At 52.6% G+C, this 27868-nt stretch overlaps 7 protein-coding genes across 7 annotated transcripts; 2 read left to right on the top strand and 5 right to left on the bottom strand.

The window, feature by feature from the left end:
* Nucleotides 1-1726: 1726 nt before the first annotated feature.
* CTRU02_205276 (Pyruvate carboxylase) lies at nt 1727-5941 on the top strand (the record flags this gene model as incomplete). Its single annotated transcript, XM_070204529.1, has 9 exons — nt 1727-1856; nt 1955-1983; nt 2195-2232; nt 2285-2316; nt 2373-2492; nt 2546-2607; nt 2670-4418; nt 4471-5766; nt 5834-5941. 9 exons carry the CDS (start codon nt 1727-1729, stop codon nt 5939-5941), a joined length of 3564 nt encoding a protein of 1187 aa, XP_070061633.1.
* A 570-nt stretch (nt 5942-6511) lies between these two features.
* CTRU02_205275 (proteasome component c1) lies at nt 6512-7628 on the bottom strand (the record flags this gene model as incomplete). Its single annotated transcript, XM_036722575.1, has 3 exons — nt 6512-7165; nt 7274-7498; nt 7626-7628. The coding sequence occupies 3 exons, from the start codon at nt 7626-7628 to the stop codon at nt 6512-6514; spliced, it is 882 nt and encodes a 293-aa protein (XP_036585471.1).
* A 2584-nt stretch (nt 7629-10212) lies between these two features.
* CTRU02_205274 (uncharacterized protein) lies at nt 10213-11100 on the top strand (the record flags this gene model as incomplete). Its single annotated transcript, XM_036722573.1, has 1 exon — nt 10213-11100. One exon carries the CDS (start codon nt 10213-10215, stop codon nt 11098-11100), a length of 888 nt encoding a protein of 295 aa, XP_036585470.1.
* A 744-nt stretch (nt 11101-11844) lies between these two features.
* CTRU02_205273 (uncharacterized protein) lies at nt 11845-13681 on the bottom strand (the record flags this gene model as incomplete). The annotated part of the gene is made up of 4 exons (XM_070204528.1): nt 11845-12336; nt 12395-13324; nt 13378-13482; nt 13538-13681. 4 exons carry the CDS (start codon nt 13679-13681, stop codon nt 11845-11847), a joined length of 1671 nt encoding a protein of 556 aa, XP_070061632.1.
* A 1792-nt stretch (nt 13682-15473) lies between these two features.
* Nucleotides 15474-16921, bottom strand: CTRU02_205272 (J domain-containing protein C2E1P5.03; the record flags this gene model as incomplete). Its single annotated transcript, XM_036722571.1, has 3 exons — nt 15474-15764; nt 15854-16755; nt 16849-16921. 3 exons carry the CDS (start codon nt 16919-16921, stop codon nt 15474-15476), a joined length of 1266 nt encoding a protein of 421 aa, XP_036585468.1.
* Nucleotides 16922-18089: 1168 nt separating this feature from the next.
* CTRU02_205271 (uncharacterized protein) lies at nt 18090-19916 on the bottom strand (the record flags this gene model as incomplete). Its single annotated transcript, XM_036722570.1, has 1 exon — nt 18090-19916. The coding sequence occupies one exon, from the start codon at nt 19914-19916 to the stop codon at nt 18090-18092; it is 1827 nt and encodes a 608-aa protein (XP_036585467.1).
* Nucleotides 19917-22903: 2987 nt separating this feature from the next.
* Nucleotides 22904-26122, bottom strand: CTRU02_205270 (DNA polymerase v; the record flags this gene model as incomplete). The annotated part of the gene is made up of 3 exons (XM_036722568.1): nt 22904-24497; nt 24553-24952; nt 25006-26122. The coding sequence occupies 3 exons, from the start codon at nt 26120-26122 to the stop codon at nt 22904-22906; spliced, it is 3111 nt and encodes a 1036-aa protein (XP_036585465.1).
* Nucleotides 26123-27868: the final 1746 nt, after the last annotated feature.

Raw genomic sequence — 27868 nt, 5'->3', positions numbered from 1 at the left:
GTACCAAGAAAAAAACACCATTGTGACCGTCGTCGTCAGGTGGGATAGAAGACGAACGCCGAAATGCCGGCGAGACATGCCCTCTATTGCATTCTGAGTGTAAGAGTTGGGTAACTAGCTTTCCCTTTTTTTCTTTTTTTTTTTTCTTTCCTTTCTTCCTCTTCTCTTCCTCTCCCTCCTACTCATTCTGCTCCATACCACCTACTACCTACCTGCCCTTCCCTCTGCCGTGACAAAGCGACATGTTTTGAGTGGTGCAGTTGCTATCGTAGGGTGGCCTAAGCTCCCGTCCCAGCCCCAGGGCAGGTAAGGTCCGCCAGAGGTAAGGTATCCCCCCACCCCACCTTGTACCGCGGTACGCAGCCCACCTGCACCTCGCGCTCACACACCCCATCTACCCCTCCCCCTCTTCTGCCACCACATCTCCCATCTTGCACCATGCCAGCAAGCCTACGCAGCTCATCTCGCTGCATCTCCTTCCTCGACATGCAAGTACCTGGGTACTTATAGCCCTGGCTACATACCTTTACTTCACGCTAGTAGCTGGAGACAAGGTCCCCTCCATGACGACGAGGGGTGTCGTGCTTCTTGTCGCCAGTCGGTTTCTCACCAGTCACACAGTCAACAAGGTCCATGCCCATCCAGTCCAGTCCAGTCCAGCCCAGTCCACTAACAGCAATATCCCGCGCAGACGTCGGCTTTTCTCACGTTGCCAGCTTTAGGTTGGTCTGAACTGGATGGACACGACCTCGGATGGATCTGCTCTTCGCTCGGGGTGAACCTACAGGGAAACAGAAAAAAAAAAAAAAACAACCCTAGGACCACGGACGAGGGGGACTGTTACTCTACTTACCTCCTGGGAAACTATGTGAGAAGGGCATTGTCTTGTGTACCAGCTCCCGCAGACTAGACCAACTCAGATAGCATAAATGCTCTTGTCCCTCGAGCTTCTGTTCATCCCGTCCCTCTTCTCTTCCTCTTCTCGTCCTCTGTCTTCTGTCCACCCGGCTGCTTCTATTGTTGCTGCCGCGTACTTACTTAGTACTCTAGTCGTTTGCGCTCCCCTAGATACCACTACTACGCATCCACCGTCTTAACTCTCCTCCCCCCACCATTACCACTGCAACCACCGATACCCACATCCACTTCCCTTCGGTCGGACGGGTGTAAGAGCAAAGGAGATACAGAAGTAGAAAGCTGTGCTGTTACTGAGGCTCTCTTACCACCCGGGAAAAAAGAGCAAGCAGGTTCTCTATAGTTATCCCTTGTCTCTCGCTCGTCGACCTTGTCGAATCGAACACCGTCGGCTCAACTTCTCAGCCCACCACCACACGGCGCATTTCTGCTTCGGTGCTTCGGCTCATCTGGACTCAGTGCCCCCTGGCCCTTGTACCCGCCGCCGCATCTGCTGCTGCTGCGCCTGATCTGCACCTGAAAGACAGGCGCCCCAGAGACCAGACCACCCCAAGCAAGCGGAACGTCCGACGAGCTTGTTGCGTCTAAAGCTTGGGATTGAGAACCTGGGAGAACCCCACCAAGCCAGACCAGACCCAAACCAAACCACCCCGCCAACCGAGAGCCGACGCAATTGTCTCGCACTTGAGACCTCAACAGCTTTCCCTGCTCCTCGGCCCCCTTCAAATTGGGCCGTCGCTGTTCTTCTCATCTTCTTCATCCTTCTTCTTTTCTTCCTCACACCTTCCCACAAGCTGCACAGTCGCCCAACATGGCCCAGACGCAGCCTACCTTCAACGATGTCTTCGAGGATGGCGACGTCGAGGAGGTCCCCAAGGACCCCCAGACCATCCACCACATCCGCGCCAACTCAAGCATCATGCACCTGAAGAAGATTCTGGGTAAGCTTGATCTTCTACGATAGGTTCCAGAGGCCTGTCGAAATCCCTTGGTTATTTCCGCAAGAACCGTGCTGACTGCGTCTTCACTTTTCCTCCAGTCGCCAACCGTGGTGAAATCCGTAAGTACATCCATTTACCCGATTCTACTGACTCACACAAGCTAACCGCCAACTAGCCATTCGTGTATGTCGAGATTCCTCACCCGCTCAAGGTAATTGTCTATAACTAGAATGCTCACTTTCCAATGTGTTGTAGATCTTCAGAACTGTGAGTTGCCCCTCTCCCAAGGCAACACCATGCCAGTACCTTTGGTGACCTCACGTTGACACTTTTTGTAGGCCCACGAACTCTCATTGCACACCATCGCTGTCTTCAGGTAAAATACGCTTTCTGGGCTCAATCTGAACCTCGCATACTAAGTCTCACAGTTATGAGGACCGTCTCTCCATGCACAGACAAAGTATGTTCCGATTTGCACTTCTTTTTCGTCATTCTTTTCTAACCACTATTCTACAGAGGCCGATGAGGCATACGTCATTGGCAAGCGAGGCCAATACACCCCGGTCGGTGCTTATCTAGCTGGAGACGAGATCATCAAGATTGCCGTCGAGCACGGCGCCCAAATGATTCACCCAGGTAGAAGCTCTGGATCCTTATCGATTTTGACATGCGCTAATAAACCGCCAAAGGCTACGGCTTCCTCTCAGAAAACGCCGAGTTTGCGCGCAACGTTGAGAAGGCCGGTCTGATTGTAAGTCAAGTCGCAACCTACCCTAAAATCTGACATGTCCACTGACTCGGGGCGCGTTTTAGTTCGTCGGACCTACTGCCGATGTCATTGACTCGCTAGGCGATAAGGTCTCCGCCCGAAAGCTCGCTATCGCTGCCGATGTCCCCGTCGTCCCCGGTACCGAAGGCGCTGTTGCCACCTTCGAGGAGGTCAAGAGCTTCACCGATCAATATGGTTTCCCCATCATCATCAAGGCCGCCTATGGCGGTGGTGGTCGTGGTATGCGTGTCGTGCGCGAGCAGGAGAGCTTGAAGGAGTCTTTCGAGAGAGCCACCTCCGAGGCCAAGTCTGCCTTCGGCAACGGAACCGTCTTCGTCGAGCGATTCCTGGACAAGCCCAAGCACATTGAGGTCCAGCTTCTTGGTGACAACCACGGTAACATCGTGCACCTGTACGAGCGTGACTGCTCAGTCCAGCGCCGCCACCAGAAGGTCGTTGAAATTGCACCGGCAAAGGACCTTCCCCAGGAGACTCGCGATGCCATTCTCGCCGACGCCGTCAAGCTGGCCAAGTCCGTCAACTACCGCAACGCCGGTACCGCCGAGTTCCTGGTCGACCAGCAGAACAGATACTACTTTATCGAGATCAACCCCCGTATCCAGGTCGAGCACACCATCACCGAGGAGATCACGGGTATCGACATTGTGGCCGCTCAGATCCAGATTGCCGCTGGTGCTACCCTGCAGCAGCTTGGCCTGACTCAGGACCGCATTTCCACCAGAGGCTTCGCCATTCAGTGCAGAATCACCACTGAGGACCCCGCCAAGGGCTTCTCGCCTGACACTGGCAAGATTGAAGTCTACCGTTCTGCCGGCGGTAACGGTGTCCGCCTCGACGGTGGTAACGGTTTCGCCGGTGCCGTCATCACCCCCTACTACGACTCCATGTTGGTCAAGTGCACTTGCCACGGCTCAACATATGAGATTGCCCGGAGAAAGATCCTCCGTGCATTGGTTGAGTTCCGTATCCGCGGTGTCAAGACCAACATTCCTTTCCTTGCCTCTCTGCTCACCCACCCCACATTCATCGACGGCAACTGCTGGACGACCTTCATCGATGACACTCCTCAGCTGTTCGACCTCATTGGCAGCCAGAACCGTGCCCAGAAGCTGCTCGCATACCTTGGTGACGTTGCTGTCAACGGCAGCAGTATTAAGGGTCAGATCGGTGAGCCCAAGTTCAAGGGCGACATTATCCTGCCCGAACTCCTCAACGAGGACGGTAGCAAGGTCGATGTCTCTCAGACCTGCAAGAAGGGCTGGAGGCAAATTATTACCGAAGAAGGCCCCAAGGCATTCGCCAAGGCCGTTCGCGACTACAAGGGCACGCTGCTCATGGACACAACTTGGCGTGATGCTCACCAGTCGCTGCTGGCTACCCGTGTGCGAACTGTTGATCTTCTGAACATTGCCAAGGAGACTAGCCACGCCCTGTCCAACCTGTACAGTCTGGAGTGCTGGGGAGGTGCCACTTTCGATGTCGCCTACCGCTTCCTCTACGAGGACCCTTGGGACCGTCTGCGTCGCATGAGAAAGGCTGTCCCCAACATTCCTTTCCAGATGTTGCTTCGTGGCGCGAACGGTGTTGCCTATTCTTCCCTTCCCGACAACGCCATCGACCACTTCGTCGAGCAGGCTAAGAAGAACGGTGTTGATATCTTCCGTGTTTTCGACGCCCTGAACGACATTGACCAGCTCGAGGTCGGTATCAAGGCCGTCCACAAGGCCGGTGGTGTTGTTGAGGGTACCGTGTGCATTTCCGGTGATCTCTTGGTAAGTACTTTCCTTCTCGCAATTTGAAATATCCACTAACTTGTATACCCAGAACCCCAAGAAGAAGTACAACCTCGAGTACTACCTCAACCTGGTTGAGAAGCTCGTCGCCCTTGATATTCACGTTCTCGGAATCAAGGACATGGCTGGTGTACTGAAGCCCAGAGCTGCAGAGCTTTTGGTCGGCTCGATCCGCAAGAAGTACCCCGACCTCCCCATCCACGTCCACACCCACGACTCTGCTGGTACGGGTGTGGCCTCCATGGTCGCTTGCGCCAAGGCTGGTGCCGACGCTGTCGATGCCGCCACTGACAGCTTGTCTGGCATGACTTCTCAGCCTAGCATCAACGCTATCATTGCCTCTCTCGAGGGCAGTGAGTTCGAGACTGGTCTGAACCCCGCCCACGTTCGCGCTCTGGACTCGTACTGGTCTCAGCTGCGTCTGCTCTACTCTCCGTTCGAGGCTCACCTCGCTGGCCCCGACCCTGAGGTCTACGAGCACGAGATTCCTGGTGGTCAGCTCACCAACATGATGTTCCAGGCATCTCAGCTGGGTCTCGGAACTCAGTGGGCCGAAACCAAGAAGGCGTACGAGCACGCCAACGATCTTCTCGGTGACATCGTCAAGGTCACGCCCACTTCCAAGGTCGTTGGTGACCTCGCTCAGTTCATGGTCTCCAACAAGCTTTCTCCCGAGGACGTCAAAGCCCGCGCTTCCGAGTTGGATTTCCCCGGCTCCGTCTTGGAGTTCCTGGAGGGTTTGATGGGCCAGCCGTACGGCGGATTCCCTGAGCCTCTCCGTTCCGACGCTCTCCGCGGCCGCAGGAAGCTCGACAAGCGCCCTGGTCTGTTCCTGGACCCCGTCGACTTCGCCAAGGTCAAGCGCGATCTGCACAAGAAGTTCGGCGGCCCCGTCACTGAGTGCGACGTTGCCGCGTACGTCATGTACCCCAAGGTCTTTGAGGACTACAAGAAGTTCATCCAGAAGTATGGCGACCTTTCGGTTCTGCCGACCAAGTACTTCCTGTCTCGTCCCGAGATTGGCGAGGAGTTCCACGTCGAGCTCGAGAAGGGCAAGGTCCTCATTCTCAAGCTTCTTGCCATCGGCCCTCTCAGCGAGAACACTGGCCAGCGCGAGGTCTTCTACGAGATGAACGGCGAGGTCAGACAAGTCACCGTCGACGATAACAAGGCCTCCGTCGAGAACGTCAGCCGACCCAAGGCCGACCCCTCCGACTCCAGCCAGGTCGGCGCCCCCATGGCCGGTGTTCTTGTCGAGCTCCGTGTCAAGGACGGCTCCGATGTCAAGAAGGGCGACCCCATTGCTGTTCTCAGCGCCATGAAGATGGTGAGTTTCTTTTACCCAGTTCCACACAACACTTGCCACGAGCCTCGATTGCTAACAAAGTTCCCAGGAAATGGTCATCTCCGCGCCGCACAACGGCAAGGTGTCTACCCTCCAGGTCAAGGAAGGCGACTCTGTCGACGGTTCCGACTTGGTTTGCAGGATTGTCAAGGCTTAAAAAGACATGGGAAATACAGGAAAGCGGCAAACTTGATTTTTTCTTTTCTTTTAAATCTCTTTTTTTTTTCTCGATCTTTTAGCAACATCACGAAAAAAACCCTCATGGATGCGACACGTTAATGTCTGGGGCGCGGACGTATGGGAGATTACCCGGCAGTTTTGAATTTAAGCTCTACTTAGAAGCAACATTATGGTCATGACTAAAGATTCTTATGCTCTGTGTCTTGTCTGTGCCTCGTCATGTTAATTGGACAAAGTGTCGGGCTGGCCGGTTTCGTGTGACTTGTCGTCGTCGTCGTCGTCGTCTTGGGGTTAGTAATATCGCCGCAGCGAACACCAATCTCAAAGCCAGTCATTGCCTGAACCAGGTTTGATTAGTCTATGACCCAGCCGCCATAGCCCTTCATCGTGGTGTTTTACAAGTACACAAAGGTCTTCCGAGTGCCGTCTCTGTCCCGTTCGGCAGCAAGCCCCGTGGTGCGAAAGATCTCTTTTTTGGATTTGTCTCTCTGTGTTTGTGTGTCGTGATTGATAAACCTCACCTCTAGTCACCAGTGACCTAACCACTTTACTCCTCCATCTTGTCATCATCCTTCTTGTCCTCGTCATCATCATCGTCACCCTCGAGCGCCTTCTTGGCTAACCGTTCTGCCTCCTCACGCAGCTCCTTCGGCACCTCCTCGTGACGACCCTTGGTAGGGCCGTTGACGTCGCTGATCCAGCTCATCTCGAGCTCAAATTCCTTGTCCTTGTTGTCGTCGTGGGCGACGTAGATGATACGTGCAGCCTCCTTGACGGCGTCCTTGAGTGTCAGACCGCCCTCGGCGAGATCAAGCTTCTCAAGCTCAGCCTTGGCCGCCTGACGACCCTTGCCAGTGGCAGCACCATAGTAACCCCAGTAGAGACCCGAGGGCTCGATCATGTACAGGAAGGGACCGCCGTGGGTCTTGGAGGTGTCCTTGCCGCCAGCGCCCACCTTGGGGCCGGAGCCGACCTCACCATCGACGGGGGACTCAACGGAGGGGTCGAAGCCGCCAACGATTGCGGTTATGCCGAAGGGGCGAACGGATGAGTAGAGAGTGTAGGCTTGGAGGTATCCGCCCATGCGGGCGGCGAGGTCTGCGGTGGGAATGGGGGTCTTGAAGGTGTCGCGCCAACCACGGGCTTCTTCGCGGGCACGGTCGACGAAGTGACGGCCGTCGGGTATCATGCCTGAGTAGACCTTGGTTCATTTGTCAGTTCAAAGTATAAGGCCAAATGAATGTTTAGGAGCTGGATATATGTAGATGCAAGTGAGGGGTTGCTTGTTTGCCGAGGGAGGTTGTCTTACAGCACCGAGATGCCTGTCAATGGTGGCGATGCGCTTGTTGGCGTTAGGCTTCCATAGCTTGGAAGTGATGACCTTTTCGACGGCGAGGACAACACCTTCCTTGCAGCGGATGCCGATGGATGTGCCGCCGTTCTCAACAGCCTTGACAGCATACTCAACCTGGAAGTTGCGGCCGTCAGGAGAGAAGATGGAGTTGCTCAAATCATAGCCTGTTCCTATCGACGTCTGTAGAGCAAGAGGTAAGCGTATGCCATTCAGTGGTGGTAGCTCGAAGCATGTGGTAGGATGGTGATAGCTCCCAACATCCCGGTCGTCCACCTTTGAGACCGGATCCTAGCAAGGGAAAGCTTACCATTGTGAATTAGGGAGGGGGTTTGGGTATTGGAAAATGAGGGTGAGTTCGTCAAGAAGGTAACTCGGTCGTCGTTTCGGAAGGTCGTGACGTGGTGCAGGTCGAGGATGATTGTTTGTGGAGGTTTGAGTGTTGGTGGTGGTGGTGGAGGATGACGATGCGGGACGTGGTTTGGAATTGGGGAATCTGGAGCCTTGAGATCTAAGCTTCAGGCAACCTGAGAGCTGCGTGTTGCTGCGCGAGGTTGACGGCGAGGCTAGACGTAAGGGTGCCTCAGGTTGACAACGGGAAGGAAGCCTGGGGGTAGCTTCAAGCTACCTGGAGGAAGGTGTGAGATTAATAAGAGCAGCCACACGTGGCGCGGGAGGAGGCTCAGGTGAAAAGATTAGATAAGCCAGTTGAAGATGGCCAGCAGTGACAGTGACAAGGTGTATTTGATTACCCCACCATCCCGCACATGAACCTGCAGTGGACTGCAGCTGCCAGCGCTGGAGAGGAGTTGAATTATGGAGGGGCATACACGGGCAGGCATGTCGCGATTTACGGCACCTGAGTTTCCTTGTTCAGCATAATAAAAGGTGAAATAAAAAAAAAACGAAGGGTTCCCTGTTGACATCTTGCTTGTTTTTTGTTTTTAGATTAATCTGACAAATACAACTAGCTGATGGACTCTGTCTAATCACAAAGCCTTGCAAAAGACTTCTGTCAGAAAATTGTCGCATTACGTTGACACCGACAGTCCGGATCCTCAAAGTCCAGGCCCGGATGGATTCGGCGAAACATGTTGGGACGGGGATGTCGAGGGAGCGGTGTGGAAGCACTAGACTGGGCCAAAGGTAGCCCAGGTGTTAAGCAAGCACTTTGTTGAGCCGTTTTGTGAAATAAGATGTTTGTGAAACAGTATTGAATAGGGTTTCCAGTGCGCTTTAATATGTAACAAGTTCATCAGGAACTGCTATCATCATTTCCCTAGGTGCAGAACGAGATCGGAGGCGTCCAGAGTGCGCATATGATGCCGAGTGGACTCATGTGTGTCACGGGAAACCCGTTTGATACCTCCGTGTCTTCCAGAAGCTGGGTGGACTGATCGTGTCACTGATCCATTGGGCGACAGTTGCGGATCTGGGAGAGCATATGTTTCAAGTCGCCATGTCTTGCCGGGTCTCTTACTTTTAGTTGCAGGGCAGGCCTTCCACCATCATGTTGGTAGATATCTAATTCACGGGCTTATCTGCTGATCGGTAGTTTTGTTAATGTCCACCTTCACGAGAAAATGGCAACATGAGCCATTTCTCTCAAGAGCGCAGGCAGGCAAACAGGGGTTCAAACGGTTCCAGGCAAGCATTCCGGCCTGACGGACCAAACCATTGGGCGTTAGCGCTGTTGGTGGTGATGGATGATGAGGTGGTGATGTGTGGAGGCGCCTGGCCTGGCACCTGGCAAGCCGCACCGGTAGGTTAGGTAGGTACGGGCAGGAACCGGTCGCTGGCCCAAAGCGCTCAGCGCATCTTTCCACTGGACTTTCTCTCTGGTAGCGGAACATGGAGGGCAGGGTCGACGGGTAATGGCCAGTGAATTTGCGTCACATTGCCCTGTCTGCGTCATGACATTGTTCGCTAGCTGCCCCTCCTTTCTTAATTTCCCCCTGCCAGGCCAGGCCCGGTGTCCCTCCCTTGGCCGTTCCCCTCCTGCCCTCCACTCTTCTCTCCCCTCCTTCCCTACAAGCCCAAAAATGGTGACTCTTTTCGCCATATAAAGACCAAACCACCCTCAACGCTCGACTATTCTGCACAATCTTGCAATTTTTTGACACCCACTGATTATTGCTTTTGATAAAGACGATATCCTGTCGGCCGTTGCCTTCGAACCGAACCAAGTTTGCCCTCGCCGTCAAACGTTCGACTTCGAGAAATCTCACCCCACCAGCTAGCTAGCCAACCCACTGCTGCATCGCTAACTTGTTGGCATCACATCCGTGCCCTCCCTCAACCCCAACCCTGCCACCAACTATTGCTCTCTTCCTGCCCAAGGGAACAAACATCAAAGGCCGAACCATCCCTCCGACCGTTACTTCCTTTTCTTCTAGCTACTGTCGCTTTTTTCTCCCACTGAACCGAGTCTGCTCCTGATTATCACGGAAACCAACCTCATCATTTGAGGCCACGATTTCTCTCGCGTAAATAGCATAGCCAATATAAAACAGTTTTGGTTTTTTTACTACCGCGTGCCCACGCCCCCAAGCCGATTTACCCCCTCAAGAAAAGAACAAGAGCAAGGTCAGGAGACAGTATTTTACTGCTTCTTTTACTCCGCCAGCAGCTTCACTTTCACAGCGAACAGAACAACGACTCTTTGGCTAAATCACCAGAAATTACACGCAACGCTAAAGAAGGCAAGTCTTGTTCCCCTCAGCCAACTCCGGCCCCATCTAATCATACTGCCCCTGCCCCGGTCCCGTCGCCTCGGAACCCCACGGGCTTTTGTCGGTCATGGTCTCGACAACGTATTCAGGCTTCGCTAAGCTGCAAGTATAACAATAAAATTTACTAACCAAGATTTCAGGAAGATGGTTTCATTCCAGCCAACCATGCAGGTCCAAGATGACCTTGCAACCCTCTTTTCCCGCAACCTGACTTTCAACCCTGAAGTCCAGAGTCAGGCCCCGGCCAAGGTGGAAGAGGAGCTTAAGCAGCAGACCCCAGACCCCACCCCCACCAATGCCGCGCCAACTCCGGCCGCAGCTCCCATTGTCTACTCCATAACCCAGCACTACAACCACTCCGCGCATCTCGCTCGCCAGCAAGAGCCCCAACAAGAGATTCAGCGTCCCTCCTCTGAGCCTCCCCAGACTGAGCAGATTACTCCCGAGGCTGTGCTCAGCCAGCACGGCGTTGACCCGTCCGTATTGTCCCCTGCCCAAATCCAACTCTTCCGAATCTCCGAGGAACCCCACCAACTGCGCTTGATCGAGCTCTGGTGCGCCGCCCCGCCTACATCGAGCAACGACAACCCCTCCCTGGCATGGACAAGCACCACACTTGAGCAGGAAGAGCAGCTGGCACGCATGCGGTACGAGCGCACAGAAGCTGAGAAGCAACAGCAGCAAAATGCGGTTATGAGCCTCGACGGAACTCAGGTCCAATCTGACGATGGTCGTTGGCTTGCGAGCTCTATCTCCCATCACGTTGAGCCCTACATGATGTCTGGCTACGAGGAGATGATGCGCCGTGAGTATGAGCGGGAGCAGAAGCGTGAGCGTGAGCGTGAGGAGGCTGAGCTCCGCTTCTCCGGCAACAATTACTCCCATTACGGATCCGCCATTGGCTCAACATATAAGCCGGCCACCGACCCCGTATATAAGGGTTTTGGGGATGACTGGGCCCGTGAGCAGCAGATGCAGATGGAGAACCAGTATGGTGCTTTCCAACAATTTGGTGGTCCGACAGGGAACTTGGAGGCCATGGAAATCTTGTGAGCAAGGCTACGTACATACTTTCTTTTTTCTTCAGCATAGCAGCAGCAGATACCAGTTAGACTGCATGACGGATCGGAACCGGATGGAAGAGGCAGTGTTTGGGACGCCTTAATACGGAAGTTTTGTTTTTTGTTGGCAACTTTATGGATTGGGATTGGGCTTGGACACCATTATTTAGGTACGAGGAACGAACAGAATTATCAGAAACAAGAAAATGAACAATTCCAATGTGCAAATACATATATCCTATTGTGATGGGTGGGCAGACTTTAGTACTCTGTTGTGCTTTGTTTGGTTGAAAGAGATTCATTCCCCCAAGCTTTCGCTAGTAATTTTGTTCAAACCCTGATTATTGGTAGCTATTATAATCGTTGTCAAGTAATCTCACTGCTATCATACATTAGATGCTAATTTCACCCTCTCCATTATGTCTCATGATTTTCTCGGCTTTTTTGGAAAGCCATAAAATGCTGAATATTTGGAAACGGGCTGTCTGCAAACCCTTCCTCATACATCCTTTGTGGTTCATCAACAGGATACGCCGACCCATGCTCCCCAATCCTTTTTTATTTCTCTTTGTTTTTTTTGAAATTATAAATAACGTACGTGAAATGATATCTCGCTTGTACGCTGGGTATATGTCCATGATCGTAGCGTTATGATGTCAGTAGAGTCGTATAGGTGTTATCCCCAGTGGAACGGGGTGTTGGATATGACATTTGTTTTAAAGGGCTGAGCAGGCCGTCATGATTTCGAGCTCGGGTTCCCAGGATGTCGCGTCATTTTTGATGAAAGCCACTGCGCGGAATCCATCCCCCCGGGCACGTTGACCTGCCATACTGGAGGCGGACTCGGGATCGGTATATCGCCGGAAGAGGGTGGTGCCAAAAATCGGCTATGATAGCTGCTGGTGCGGGTAGTGCGGCTGAAGCGGTCGGCCTTGCTTTGCTTCGCCGTCGCTGTTGACATCCTACTGTCCCTTTGGTGATCGCTGCGACTTTCCCTGTTCTTAGCGTTGGTCATACCGCTCACCCTGCTCCCCCTGATATTATTGAAGCCCCATGTCGCCGTGGACATTGTCGACTCGCGGTTAGCTATGGAGGCATTGCTGCCGCCGAATCCCATTGAAAGAGCTGACATGCGTGGAGACACCCAGTTCACAGTGGGAGGAACTGAAGAGGCTAGTGGTGCGAGGCTCACGCCTTCTTCTAAGTCAGGTTCACGCTCTTCATCACCCTGGAAAGTTGTTAGGCTGGGTTGAACATCAGTGAATCAAGGGGAGGGTGGGAAATACATTGCGCGTCGGTGCTGGGGCGAGCCATTCGGCACCGTTCTCGTCCTGTCGTGGTGTCACAAGGTCTTGCCCGTCCTCTTCGTCGCGTGGCCTTGGGTATGCTATATCAAATGTTTTGCTGAGCCCGCTCCTACGTGAAGGCGCACTTGAAGCGGCAGGTTCCTCGGGGGCTTTGATACGAGGCAACTCCGCTTCAAAATCGGCTTGAAAGTCAGGGTCCATGCCGTCCAGTGGGGCATCATCTGAGAGACGAAAACGACCGTTGTACTTGCGGCCGCCAGACTCTTCGCTACGAACGTAGCTCGGTCTTCCATTCAATCGCTCGCGCCAAACCACGGCACGGGGAGCATGAGACTTGACGCCCGCGCGGTACCACATTACTTCCCAAAGAGGACGGAGGGTGGCAAGCGAGGCGGCTGTAATGCCGATACCGGGTTCGACGGTGCTCCAGAAGGCGATGTCAGTAGTTGCCCAGAGGAAATCTTCGCCATCGAGGAGAGTCGGGATGAAGACGGCTCTAACGATGGTGGCGGCACAGCCGATTGCGGCGAAGGAGAGGATGCCAAAGGCAAGGAGACGAGTGCGTAAGGGGAGCGAGAGAGACCAGACGATGAAGAGGGGTAGAACGCCGAAAGAACAGTCTGCGAAGCAGTTGATGATGGAGGCTGTGTAGGTCATGATGACGACGACGCGGTCGCTGAAGCATTTACCTTCGACGCGGGGGGACTCCTCCCAGAAAGTATTGGCGGGAACGCACTGGAAGGTGACCATGAAGAAGTAGGTCGTGCCAAAGAGGGCGGTCCCGAGCATAAGGAGGCGAAGAATCCAGATGTGAGAGCGTCGGACGGAGACGCGCAGGAGGAAGAATCCGACGGAGATCTTGAGGAGACACGTAGAAACTATATAAAGAAGCTCGCAGATGTACCAATACTGAAGAATGTCAGTAAAATGCTCAGGGATCAACGGTTGGTGATAGGCCATACCATTAGGGCTTCCCGGTAATGCTCCGGTTCGAGGTCAGCTCTGTGTCGTCCGGTACCATTCTGAACGCCTTGTATCTGGAATATGAGGTAGACGGTGAATATGAGCTGTGAGTAATGTCAGTCGCCAGTTTCGATCATCCAAGCAGGGGTCAGCAAGTACCATAAGAGCGATCATGAACTTGTCGTCCATGCCAAAGGAGCGAATGATCCATGCACGGCAATACACGCGCGCGGCAACGACGGTCCAACATAGCACGAAGAAGAGGACCGCGACGGCCAGAACTTGCCCGCTGCGATCCTCCATTATGCAAGAAGCATACACAGGCTTAACCTTCTCTTCTCTCGACAGGCAATCGTTCTCTGTCGTTGTTCCTTCTTCGTTCACCTGCACATTATGACGAGAGTGGCATTTGACCGTCGGGTCTGAGGCGACAGTGTGGGATGTAGAGTATGATCCGGAATGGCGGGACAATAACCGGGAAAGGAGAACAATTAGAAGGGGAAAGGGGACCCTTCAGGGTCGGGGGGCTGCTGCTGGGTATACATATCGTGGATCTAAAGCCGCTCGGTCTCAGTCGGAATCAAACTTAGGGGCAGGAGGCCTGATATCCCAACGAGCGTGACAGTAATAAGAATAGCTCAGCGACCCCCTCCCCCCCCCTTTCACTATGCCCGGAATCCTAGGGCCGAGTGATGAGCTTTTGAGACGACCTGATCTGGCCGCCACAGTCGACGCGTTGGTGGCGGACGGAACCGTCGCCGCTCGTCCACTAGGACGGTAGACCAATCTCCGACGCCCCCCTTCACTTGAAGAAACACACAAGTTGTGCGTAGAATGAAGTGGACTCATTCAGTCGCGAAGTCTGTAGGAAAAACACGTCCAATGGATTAGGGGACACCTGTAAGGGTCGCGTCTAGGCAGTATAGGGGTAAGACATTGAGGGGTCGTATGAGGTACCTGGACACCAGGATAGAACAAAACATTCCCGCCAATAAGCAGCGGCTGGTAGCGTAGGCCGCGTTCTCAATTAAGATAGGGTTTGTGGTTAGTGGTTGAGCTGGCGTCGTCGACGACGTCGGCGAACAGACGCTAAGCGCACAAGCGGCAGTAGAGCCAGCAGGGAAGCGTCGACCTGAGGTATACCAGGCACCGCGGAGCCAGGGACCAGAACGATCATGCGGCTTGAGCGTTTGCTGAGTTTGGTTGCTGTGCGGCGCGCTCAAGCCCTTACTCGTCTTTTTGGCGACGAGAGATCGAAGAAGGCTGGGGCCACTTGGCGTTCTGCTTTTGTTTCTTTTGGGTATAAACCCAGGAACGCCTGGTCTGTTATTGGTCGTCTCCCTTGTTTCAGGGCGACACCTCGAGGGGAACGCAGGGCAAAAACCTTTTGGTGGACGAAGAAGGCAAAGACAAGAGAGGCAGCTGAGAACGAGACTAATTCAGAATAGCCTTACGGCGGGACACGACGATCAAAATGTTTCTTATTTTTTCCCCCACATGGGAACGATAGCTAAAAGGCCAGCCATGTAGAAGTTCATGGCAAGATGGGTAAAGAGAACATGAGTGAACAACCTCTTCAGCAACACTGACTTTGCGGTAGTAACAAAATCATGGAAAAGAAACGTTACAGGGCTAAACATGCCGAGACAACAAGAAACTCTATCGCAAACTCAAGCGGGGCATCCTTGATAGTTAGGAATGTTCAGAATAGGAGGCACAACCGACCTGAGAGCCCTAAATTCCAACGCGAAGCATCCAGCACGGGAGTGTGTGAAGGGATCCCCCGCTCCCTTCCAGTCAGAATAGGAATTTTGAGCACCCGCAGCATGCATGATGCTGATGCTGACAAAATCACAAAGAATAGAGAGACGAGAGCCATGCACAAAAACAAACGTGAGTATGCATTGATATATAATATACGTATGTCATGAGAGAGAGGAAGACCACAACTTCGTGATGGATCATACACCTTTGTATCGCATGTCTGATCCTTGCCAGCCATCAAGGCCACAGAGTCTGTTCACTAGGCACGAAGATGAAGAAAGAAACAGGAGACCAGTCTGCCAAGGTCCCTGTCTCCCACAGACGTCCCTTATCACCGCTTCTTGTTCTTGCGCTTGTTGGCCTTGCCGCTCTGAGCACCACTGGCCTTAGCCTTGCCCAGAGAATCAGTTGACTTTTCCAAAAGTTCGAAGTCTTCAGCCGCCGAGTCGGAGCTGGGCGTGTGTTGGGCGGGCGCGCCGTCATCGGAGTCCAGTTCCTCGGTCTCAAAGTCCACCTCCTCGGTATTCTTGTTAAGGACGCGGCCGATGGTGCGGTTGTAGGCCCAGATGGGGAGGCGGACGAGCGCGGTATCTTGGATGGTGGGCTGCGGCAGCTCATTGGGCTAGTCTGAGTTAGCAACGTCCGAGATGTTATATGTAGCGGGTTCAAGTGCTTTTCAAGCTCTGAATCGACATCAGGTGGCGCACTTACATCAAGTAGGAACTGTTCCACAACACCCTCCTCGTTCTGTTCCTCGAGGTATACATCGCCGACGGAGTCAACCACAAGGATTTTGCCATTCTCGGCAACAACGCGCTTCTTGGAGCCGGTAGGTCCAGACTGGACAACCGGGGTCTCGCGGGGAGTAGCGGTGCCGCTGCTAGCTGCCTTCCGGCCGCGGCCTCCACGCTCCTTAGCGGCTTCCCTGCGGAGGGCCTGCTCCTGCATGCGGCGTTCCTTGCGGTTTCTCGGCACCGGGGGAGCGTCCTCGTCGTCATCGGCAGCCGGAGCGGGAGCAGGGGCCGGGGCGTCATCAATACCGGGGATGTTCAAGTTGTCACCCCATGCAGCATTGCGCGCAAACTTAATGTAGCGCTCGACAAAGTCCCTCTGTCGCTTCCAGGACATGTACAGCGCCAGGTAGTGGAAGGCACCTCCAGCAACGAGGAACACACCAAACAGGACGGTGCCCAGACCAGGACGGTACCGGTTGTAGTAGTAGTTGGTGCCCTTCCAGGCAGGGAAACCGTTGCGGAGGAAATGATCGTAGCGATCGCGATCAGGGCCGCTGAGGATGTTACGTACGAGACCAAGGCGAGCCTGGCGCTCCGAGGCAATTTTGACGGCGGCCTTGATCTCCTTCTGGGTCGGGGGCTTGGAGACATTGACGCCGGGCTTCTTGTCCTTCTTCTCCTTCTTCTTGGCCTTGGCGCGCTCGGCGATGAGCTGCTGACGGACCTTGTCAGGGTGGAGAGTGCGGGAGATCTTGCGGTAAGCCTTAGTGATCTCGTCAACGGAGGCACCGTTCTTAACGCCCAAGAGGTCGTAGAAGGTCATGTCGGTGTTCGGCTCGTGTGCCTTGATTTCATCGCGAATGCGGAAGATCTCGCGATCTATCAATTGGTTGTCCCTTCGTTAGCTGTTGTTGTTGTTGCACCAGTTTGGGTACTGCAGGCGCATTTTTCTGTTTTGCCATTTCGACTTACCTTCCTTGCTCCAGGCCGCAGTCAGCGGCGACAGCAGGGCCAAAAGGCCGAGAGACAGGACGCTGAATCTCATCCTTGCATAACCGAATCCAAATTATTTTCCTTAAACAGGACGAGGAACGGCGCGCAGACGGCCGAAGTATGGGAGAGTCTCGGTGTAGGGTGCCAGACCAAAGCCTGAGGATGCCAGGTGTTAATAGCTTGAGCTTCCAATTGACGTGGGGAGAGCATGTGCTGTGGAGCTGCCAGCAGAGCACAAACAGGACAGCAACACTGCCAGCAAAGTAAACGTACCTCTATCCCTTTCTATCTTTCTCTGTTTCCTCCAAATACCTCCAGAACTGATTGCTGTAGAAAAATCCCGAACTTCGAAAGAAAGGGAAATTTTCCCAGAAATTGTGTATGGGAGATGTGGTCACTTTGGGAAGGGAATCTCAAAGGAGATGGAATTTCCCGTTGGACAAGGGGAACTTTTTTTTTTTTTTTTTGCCTTCTACCGGGGTCGGAAAGCGCAAAGGGTCGCCCGCGGGGCTCAGGGGATTCTGTTTGCAAAAAGACTAAAAGGAGAAGGTTCCTGGACCGGGATGATTGCGCCGTCACGAATCGCACCAGTCTCTTTTGGGTCTAGATTGATCCAGATCTCTCTCCCTTAATTGTGCGACTTAAATTTCTTATATAAGCCAACCCTTTTGTCCCGAGGTGTCTAATCGGTCGCCAGGTGAGCTTCGGTGAGCTTTCTTTAACTCCGATCACTGAAAACAATACGTGAGATGAAAAGCTTCAGTAGGATATGTCACGGAACATTTCTCAATGTTTCTTCATGAAATAAACTGGAATGAATTTTAATATCATGAAGGAGTCAAACAAGGGGCAAGTCGAACAGGCGACCAACTGCAAAGAAGATAACACCTCTCTCAAGCAGGTGAAAGCTTTCGTCGAGTTAAACGCACATCGAGTTAAGTTCACTGCCTTTTTGTCAAGGTAAAAACTACCATCACTAATGCTCTTCTTACTCAGCCCTCTTTCTTGCCATTGGTATGGGGTCCGTCATCATAGCAACCTTCACCCAAAGTATAGAGACGAGTAATACCCCACAAAGCTCGGTTAAGTCTCTCCAAATCAATTTCTAAGTTCAACTATATTATGTTTCCATGTTTTGTTTCAACAACATGGCCCATTCCCCAACCCAAACCGGATTTATCAAAACAAACCCCCAAAGCAGGATGGAGCTTAGGATTCGACTATTGTGATTGCCCCTCTGCTCCATTTTCCTCCTGCAACCTACGCATATGATCCCAATATTGTGGCGGCCGCGGCTGCGGCTCCATTCTGCTGTGAAAAGTTATATGTCGAATGCTCGATGGCCCAAACAAGGACCCAAGGTTGAGGTTCGGTGAGAAATGCGGTCCAATCTGGCCCCGGCACAACAGACAATTCCACTCGGCCGCCCATGTCACATCTGTCTCCGGCTGATCGGCCAACGCTCTTCGGAGCGGCTTCTGTGCTAGCCACTTCTTCAGACACCGCCGTCCAATGTACTTCCTGCAGCACGGCATCTGCACCGGTTCGTGGCAGGGCGCATGGTCCCACGGCATCTGGCACACAGCACACTGGTGGTCTCCCTCCTGGTTAGCTTGCTCCGGAGTGGCTATAAGTGCCTGTGACTTGGCGTCGGCGGAGCGGTTACGCTCCGTGATGTCCCGTATCACAATCCGCCGGTTGCGGTCGATGACGTCTGCAAGCTGCGCCGTTGAGGTCGTAGACCTAGTAAGGTTCCGCATGATGGCGCTATTGCCGTCCAAAGGCCACTGCTCCTCTATTAGGTACACGCACTCCTGTAAGACATCACATGCCGCGAGGTCCGGGTCGAAGGCCTGCGGTTGCGGATGAGAGGGATGGGGGTAATGCTGCCTATTTGGCCAGGGGTTGAGAATCGCCAGAAGCGCGCCACCCAAGTACATCATGACCTCCTCGTCCAGCCCCGCATCACAAGCTAGAAACTGATACAGCCAGTCCAGCAATAGGTGGCGCCTGGCGAGTGAATCTCTCCAATTGTCCAGACCCAGCCAATGAATTCTTCGCGTCATGTAAGCTGCGTTAGCTGGATATTGTTGTGAGGTTGCCTGGCCCCGTTGGAGAAGCTCGATGTGGCATTGCTCCGATAAATGGTACAGCCTAGATAAGCGGCGGCCATACACCTCATTGCGGAGGTTTACGAATTCCATTTGTCTCAGTGGAAAGTCAACGTCCTCATATCGATTGTATATTTCCAATGCCCTCTGGCTCAGGCGCCAATCTTCGGTTATCACGCCATCTGCCACTTGTACAAGGATTGGACTTGACCAAAACTGACTGATTTCGCCGTTTGGTATATTGTTGATGTGATTCAAGACTGCCTTGGCCTCATTCTTTCGTATGGAGTACGCCAAGTTAGCGCGCCACTCTTCAAGTGTCGAGACACAGTCACAATCTTCTTCTTCGTGCCCAATGTGACTCATTCTTAGTTTGCAAAATGTTTCCGGCCAGACGTTTGAAATGGCATTAGTCCAAGCTACGCCCTGCCCAGGCATAGGATAAGGCTTGTAGAGGACCCACATCACCAGTTGGAGGAGATGGAGCAGGTAGTATTCCTTATACCCTTCAAATCTGACGTCAAGGGCTACGTCCCGTTCGTTTTCTGTGGGGATCCGGGGGTGAATGTCGAATTCCTCCAGGATGAGGTCGTGGTCTTCGACGTGAATGTCGATGTCGCCCGAACAGTTCGGGCAAACGCTGTTGATATACTGAATCTTGATCATATCTGAGGACAGATCAGCACATTGCCTGGCGTATATATGACTACAGCGTATCAAGTTCTTGATCCAGTGTATGTGCTTTCCATCTGGAACATTGTCACTTGGGTCATGGGCATTCTCTCTGTAGACGCCATCGTCTTCGGACAGCAAATGGTGGTTGGGTACTGCTGGTTTTGGCCTGGGGTGTGTTGCCACAAAATTGCCTGAATCTGGCAATTGCAGGAGATTAGGAGCTTTGGGGCAGAAATATCGGCGCCACAGTGTGATACACATTTCTTTTGCAACAGAGTGTTGTTTCGGTGACTGCTGTTGGGCTGCGCCGTCTTTAGAAGTCGAGGTTTTGGACTGGATGGTAGTCTGCGCAAGCCAAATTATCAGATTTAGGAGCTAGACTTGTTGTTTCAATGAAACATGTCACGAGCAATGGGTCTGTTGAATTTATCTTACTCGAGAGACGTATTCGTGTGCCACAAATAGAACAACCATCATTGGGTGGTATTCAGGGAAGCTTCAGATGAATGGGAACAATCATGTCTCGACCCATTCCATTCATTCATTCTAAGTCCATAGGTAGGGGCTTTTAGAACAACAAATGACTTATTATTGAAAGAAACTTTAACTCAAGGGAGGTTCTCGTACTTTGAGACTGCATTCTTTGAACAATTTTAAGCCCAGGTTCTGGTTAGATACGAAGACATCAAAGCTGCTCTGGCAACATTTTAATCTTTGATTAAGCTCGTATAATGGGTCTCAAGCCCTCTTTGATCCTTTTCACATCTGCGGCTTGCAATAATACCCCCTTCTTTCGTTCTGTATGTTGGTCCAAAGGAGGGAAGAACGTGTACTCAGAGTGTTGTGTAACATAGTTACCCTAGCTTAACCATCCAAATTGTCCGTTCCCAGCGCGTATGCCGCATTTTACTGCTTATAATGGCTATCGAACCTTGCGTATGAATATTCGAATTAATCTTAGGAGTTGGTGTGAAGCTTGTCGCCAAATTGTAGAACAACTTTAAGGTTGTGTTGAGGCTAACCTACATAAGATCTTCCCACTTCGAATGAAAGAAAAGAAAAAGAGTGACTGCACCAGATCAAGCATTTTATTTGCATATACTTGACTTTATGCTTGAAAATCCGAGGAAAATTTGATAAATTGAGTTCCCCTTTCGTGACATCAAAAGCGCGCAATAGCAATACGCACCTTACTCCGGAGCATACGGAGCAATGAGTCCCACATAAACGCCGGATCGGACGGTAATCGGCCCCACTCGGATATGACCCGGGACCGGCAACTGCCTAAAAGGGAAGGCCTTGCAGTTGTACAGTTGCATAATTTGGCCAACCTAGGCTTGAAACTTATTTTGATACAAATATGGCCGTGATGAGTATCCGTCTTTGCAAAAGGTTAAGTCTTCTTAAGTTAACGAAAACTTTCAAGGAGCAGATTTGTACCATAAGCCCATTGTATGCCTCCCATAAAGGCCGGACAGAAACGAATTGACTATGTACGTGGCCATGTTCCCGGCGGATAAAGTAAGGATGAGTTCTGTTTCCGAAACTCGAACAATAAAGGGGTTGTGAAGACCATCAAGCCTGGTTGAGACACAGGCAAGGTGGCCTAGCGGGATCTGAGTAGTCACATATTGCAGGTTGATCACTTACCATATGGCAGGAAGCAGGGTCGGTACTGGCAATCCAGCATGTTTCAGACAGTATATTTCAAATAAAGATCACGATAGGTAACTGAATATCGATACTGTCTTAGTAATTTGCGCTCATAACACCTTGATTCGAGGCAACGATACGCAAGCCGGGCCGAGTGCAGGGCCGAGGACCCAGCCAGTGGGCACTAAAGCTCTTCAACCGTATCTTTCCTTTCAAGGTCTCATACACCGAAGCGCAATATGGCCAAGGCACGAAATACTACGAAAAGAGAAGAGAGTCCACGGAGGAAGGCTGGAATATAGGCCGGCATCACTGGTTGCCATCCACCGCGCCCTCCTTTCGTCTCGCAGGCGACAATGAAAGTTATTACCTTCGATGAACATTGTCATTATTTGTTCTTGCGGACGCGTTTCAGTCATGTATAGCAAAAACGGTATACGGCAAACAAATTGCGCCCCCTCCCCTTTAAGAGATACATAAACCCATGGGTAAGATGTTGAAAAGCAGAACACTTACTTGTTCAACAACAACATATCACCCCTCACAGAACCTCTTCAGAAGTTCTAGCAATCATGAAAAATAAAGTCCGTCGAGTGGCCCGAAAGACCTACCTGACCCTACGCCGGTACATAAACCCCAAGAAACGACGCCAGTCTATCGCGATACCATACCCGTCTTCAATTTCAATGGCAGCCGATATCTCAACACCACGTCCACATACAGCCCCCGAGACGTCCTCGACTGAGTCGTTCTTCGATCTAGGACATGATGATCCTCTCCGCATAAATCCTGTGGTCCTCTTTGTATGCAACCCGGACCCGTATGAATCGTCTTCGGACGAGGAGACCCTAAAAGATCCACATGATGAGTCTCCTGCTGGAATTGTTGAGACGGTGGATGAACAGCCGAAGACCTTGGTTAAAGTTGTGGAAACTGTATCTATACGGCCTCTTCTCATCGGTCAAAAAACACCTAGTTGTCCGACTACGCCCAACGGCACGGAAAAGTTTGGCATCCACGCCGAAGAACTCCCTCCGACTCCTCGAGCACCATCAACCCGCCACCTAGGTCGATTTGAGACCACATCTTTTCATTACCGTGTTTCACCAGTCGCAACCACTTCCCAGTTGCCTGAACTGCCGTTACCGATCTGTCGACAACAGATCCACGCTTACATCGCTAACCTCGAGGAGCAGCAGATGACGCCGCCGCGGCCGCCACTTCGTAGAAAGCCTGGTCGACCGTCTCTTTTGTAAGAGATAGGTCGGCCCAAGCGGAAGGTAAGACCAAGGGTAGGTGTATCAATCTCAATCGGCAATAAGTATTGAGTTAACTAGTGCTTCATTGGCAATGATAATTGTGAGACGATCGATGATAGGGATACCAGTGTCTTTTAGGAATATGCATGCATACACTCTCAGGAGCCACGGGATTCAGCATAGCCAAATATATAGCAAGCAACTTCTAGAAATTATAACTATATGATGCTGTAAATCTCAAGACTTTTCGCGGCAATGGTGGCCTTTCTCTGCTTTATCAAGACATGTACGTTTTCCCACTTGCCCAAACGCCCAAAACACTATTTATGCAACAGTTTATTTCTTTCCGGCGCCTTGCTTCTTCAGTGCCTCGTGGTTTCGGCACCACTCATCCCAAGCCTTCTTCATGTCCAGCTGTACCGCGGAAGCACCCTTCTTGACGTCGCCCACCACGGCATCGACAGCCGCACGGTTTCCGTTGCTGGCGTGGAAGACGGTGGAAGCCGCAATCAGACAAGCCGGCAAAGCAGCCTTGGCATGCGCCTTGGTCTCGCCGGCCTTCAGTTCCTCATAGACGCCCTTGAGCACCTCAAGCGCTTCCTCCTTATCAATCTTTGCCGATTTGTTCGCTCCGGACCTCGCCTTGCGAAGGCGCTTCTGGTAGTCCTTGATCAGCTCAAAGCTGCGGTCCGCGAGCGTCTTAATCGTCGTGGTGCGAACCAGCTCCAACAAAGGTCTCAACACTGCAAGGGTAGTCGGGTTGCCCGCTTCGTTCTTGACAAAAATCTCGAGTAGGTCGAGGACGCGGCGCTTGAAGTTGACAACGGACTCCTTGGCAGCCTTACGCTCCTTCTTCTTGCTGGGTGCAGCCTTGGCCCGCTGTTTGAACACTTCGGCGAGCTTGTTGTCGAGCTCGAGCATGTCCGAGTCGCTCATGTCAGCGTCGTCGTCGGACGACTCAGCCTCCTTGTCCTTGTCGAGGCGGTGGCTGTTGAGAATCTTACCAAGGGCGTCGTCGAGGGCTTCCAGGTTCTTGGCTTCTTCATCGCCTTCGCCTTCATCCTCCGATCCAGACCCCTCTTCTTCCTCGTCCTCTTCCTCGCCGTCGTCCTCCGCATCGCCAGTATTGAGGGAAACGAATTCCACGTCCGAATCAACTTCAAAGTCGGAGCCAAATTCGTCCTCGTCATCGTCTTCCTCATCCTCGTCTTCATCCATGTCCTCTACGTCATCGTCGTCGTTGACGTCAAAGAGAGACTGCTGTCCCTTGGCGCTCTCGTCGGCCGCGAGGACGTCGAGGAGCAGGTCCAGGGCCTTTGGCGAGACACGGCTGCTAAAGTAGCCAAACACCCGCTGGGAGATCTCGCGCATGAGGGACGACTGCTGCGACACGAGGGCGAGAAGAATCTCCACCAGGAACTCCGCGGCTCCCTCTTCATCCTCTTGCAGACGCGCCTGGTATTCCTTGAGGTCGCTGAGGAGTTGGAACGCATCAGGTTCCTCGTTGTACAGCTGGAAAATGGCAATCGCGTGCAGCAAAGCCAAACCCTGCGCAATCTTAACCTCGTCCGGAGCACCCTCTCCAGCGGCAGCACCCTTCTTCATAAGCTTCTCCAGCCGCTTGCGCGCCTGGTTTACCTCCTTCTTCATATCTCCTTCCATGCGGATGTAGTCGGGGTTAATGGATTGCACCGCCGTACACAAGTAGTTGGAGTCTTCCGCCTTGCGTGACAGCTTTGCGAATGCAGACTGAAGACGGTTCCTGCTCAATTCCTGGACCATGGCGTTGGCATTCTCGGGAATCCATACGAGCTTAGCGTATGCGAGAGATGTCAGCTCCTGCAGTGCGGTTTCTGGGGCCGAAGTGGTGAGGCGGAAGATGTACTCGATGTACACACGCAAATCAAGCTTTACTGCATTGATGTCCTTGCTATGAGAAAAGTTAGTCATATACATGGAAGCAACAGGAAAGGGAAGATACGAACGCTGTGGTCGTCGTCTTCATGACAGGTCCGCTCACAACCTGAATAATATCCTCGCCGTTTTCAGGCTGCACATGCTGCAGAATCTTGTCGACCGTCTTGCTCTTGGTCATGACATCGAACCTGTACAGCCCATTATTGCTGATCAAGTTGTCAAGGATAATGCCAGTGGCCTCGGGGTGTGATGCGGATGCCTCCTCGATGGTCTTCAATGTCTTGAGAGCTGCGCGGTGTAGGAAACGGTCTTCTTGAGCAGCTTGGTTGATGAGGCAGGTCATTAGGTTCCGGCTGAAGAGGACATCAAGGAGTTCGTCGTTGTTGATGTAGGCTTGGAGCATCGTTTGGAACACCAGGAAGCCCCGGAACTTTTGGCCCTCTGTTGCTGCCTTTGCGAAGAAGTTGTCTTTCAAGACTCAGTTAGCACTCCAAGAACCCCAGTGAAACAAGTAAACTCACCATCAACAACACGCTTCCAAAACGTCCTGAACTCCTCCACATGTTCGCTTCCCAGTCTGGCAAAATGCGCAACAATGAGATCCCACACGAAATGCAGCTGTGGTGTCCAGTTGGCTTGCTTGTTCTTCCCTCCCCTGTGCTGCCGCTGCTGCTGCTGCTTCTCCTTCTCCGCCTGCTCCTCATTCGAGCTGCTTTCTTTCAGGATCGCCGCCAGCTCGCCCAGATTCCGCGAGGAAAGCGGGTGATGCTGCTGCTGGCTGGACTTGTCGTCGCTCCTCAAATCAGGGCACTGGTTAAGAGCAATCAGCCAGATGCCCACGCCTTCGGGAGTCTTGGCCCAGCCCAGCTCAACGAGCTGCTGCAGCACCATCTCGATGCGGCTGCGGTCCAGCTGCGCCAGTGCTTGTGCGACAACCCAGCCGCACTGCGGCCGCAGCCAGACCTTCTTGTTGCCCAATCTCACGAGGAGTCTGAGGATCTCGTTCCACCGCTCGGGGCCCTCTTCAGGGACGAACAGCACGCGCGCACGAACAAAACACTCCAGACCGAATAGCTGTCCAAAGTAGAGATCGCGCTCCTCCTGGCCTGGTATGTTTCCGCCGACGTGTGTCCTCTCCATCAACATGCCCAGCACTTTCTCGAAGGTGAGGCCGGGGTACTGCTTCTCGGCGAGATTCCGCGGTGGACTAAACAGTTGACTGAGGATCTCGGTCAAGACGAGACTATAGCCAAGGCGCGAAGCAGCGCGTCCGCTTGCAAGGCCTCTGAATAGACGCCAGTCGAGATGCCTTTCCAGAACCGCCTCAGGCACGCCCTCGCCGTCCAGCAGACTCGAGATAATGGCCCCCGCAGCCTCGATACGGTCGGTCTCGTTCTCGCTGCTGAGAAGGTCGTAAAGCTTCGCCTCGCGCACACGGTCTTTGCCGGTAGAGTTCTCGACAAAGAGCTTCTTCTCGAGGACGGCCTTGGGAAGGTTCGATCTGGCAACATTGGCGGCAGCGGGCGCATCGTCGGGGGTGCTGCTGTCAGTGGTCTTTGCGCGCTTGTGTGCTTGCTCGGCGGCCTTGAGGGCCTCTCTCTCGGCGCGCTTGCGCTTGGCGCTCGCCGTCTTCGTCATTGTGTTGTTGTGTGTTCGGTCTTCAGGGTCGCACAGTCTATTCAATGGAATGGGCACAATATTTTCTTTTTCCTTTTTGTTTTCTTTCCCCTTTCAATGCGTCGCCGTCCGTTTGAACCCAGCATAGCGCACTGATCTCCCAGGGTCCAAAAAGTTTGGCAGCAAAAAAGTTCTGCCTGCTTTGACCGCCCAGACTTCAATCCTCGCCCGTTACAGCATTTCCTTCCTCACCTCACCCACGCCCCGCCGCCTTTAGGTGGGGATCCCTGTAAGTAGACCCACTTCTATCCGGGGGACTGATCCACAGCTTAATTTCTTGGTGTTATATGTCTACTTTGATTGGACGCAAAGATTTGGCTTGAACCTAAGTATTTTGTTATCTCATCTCAAGAAGTCTCGATCGTCCGGTTTGCTACTTTCTGTCTGTGCTTGCTCGTCAAAAGGAAAAAAAAAAGTCTTTCAATCTAGTTAATCCCAGTTCAAGTGAAGCGAAGGCTTTTTACAACGTCCTCACAATGGTTGCTTCTCGTATTGTCCGGTGACGGAGTCTTCCACGCAACTGCCAATTTGCACCCGTTTGAAATGCTCTCGTCCTATCAAACACGCACCATTCTACACCGTTGGGCCGTCAGCCTGCATGGGGCTAAGCATGCATGCTGAACAACCTTGTCAGGCAGGCATCACACCATTGCTCTTTCTCGTTCTTCAGAGCCTGACTGATAGAGAGGCTGGCGGGGCGGAAACGAGGTCAGTCACTCACTAAGCACCCAGATGCCGGCAATACGAGGTGTTGGTATGGTTGTGGTGGTCAACAGCCCCCCCCCCCGTCGCTTATACCGTGCCACACCCTCCATTTGGCAGCTGTTCAGATTTGATGATAGCAAATTTCGTGTTTGGGCTCTCTTTCATGCGGTTTGCCCGCCAGTCGCTCCACAGCTCCCCTTGTATAGCAATCGTAATATTCTTGCCCCAACACTCTACCAGGGCTTTCTCCTTTCTCGGCTAAAGCTTACGTGGTAATCCTGGCCTTTCTGTGCCTGGCTTGCCTCGTTTGTCCAAATGCCATGTGGTGCCACGACGAACCCCTAAAAGATGCCGCATACGAGCCCTCTTGGACAGGGTAGAGTGCATGATAATTCAGAGCGCAACGTAATATATAGCCATATCTAAACCCCACTTGGCGTGAACCCCGTGTTCGTTGTTTGCCAAAGTTCCAACAAAATAAGACGAACGGCGGCTGCTATCAGCTTGTGACAACTTTTTCATTTCCTCCTGTCTGCTTCTTATCAATTGCTGCCTTGTACACTAATCCTCTAATCCCTCATCTCGACGTCCAGCAAGGCCTTTGGTGATCTCCAAGACACAAAATTGTGATCTTGACATATTCTCATCAGAAGACTAGGCGCATACGACATATACATAGGAAACTTTCAGTAATTTTCAGCCGGAAATAATTTTACAGACGGTACTCCACTTCGACTACCGTTCAGCTACTCGGCGTCCGACCAGATCTGAACCAATTCGACCATCTGATAGAGAAGAATTTGAGAGACGGCCGCATACTCTCCACATCGACAGGCTAGTCAAGAGGACTTTGGACCGTGGCCTCGTAATACATCTGTGGGCTGGACTCATACAAGATCCGCCGGAGGACATCCTCCAGACCTTATTTGCTCGGTCTAAGGACAATCCAAATACGTCTTCAACCATCTCTTGCTTTAGGTCCCTCGAGACCTTCACGCCATA

This window comes from Colletotrichum truncatum, assembly GCF_014235925.2.
Source record: "Colletotrichum truncatum strain CMES1059 chromosome Unknown Contig_0003, whole genome shotgun sequence".
Classification (NCBI taxonomy): Eukaryota; Fungi; Ascomycota; class Sordariomycetes; order Glomerellales; family Glomerellaceae; genus Colletotrichum; species Colletotrichum truncatum.
The sequence above is the reverse complement of the archived record's forward strand: the minus strand, read 5'-3'. Positions and strand labels throughout refer to the sequence as shown.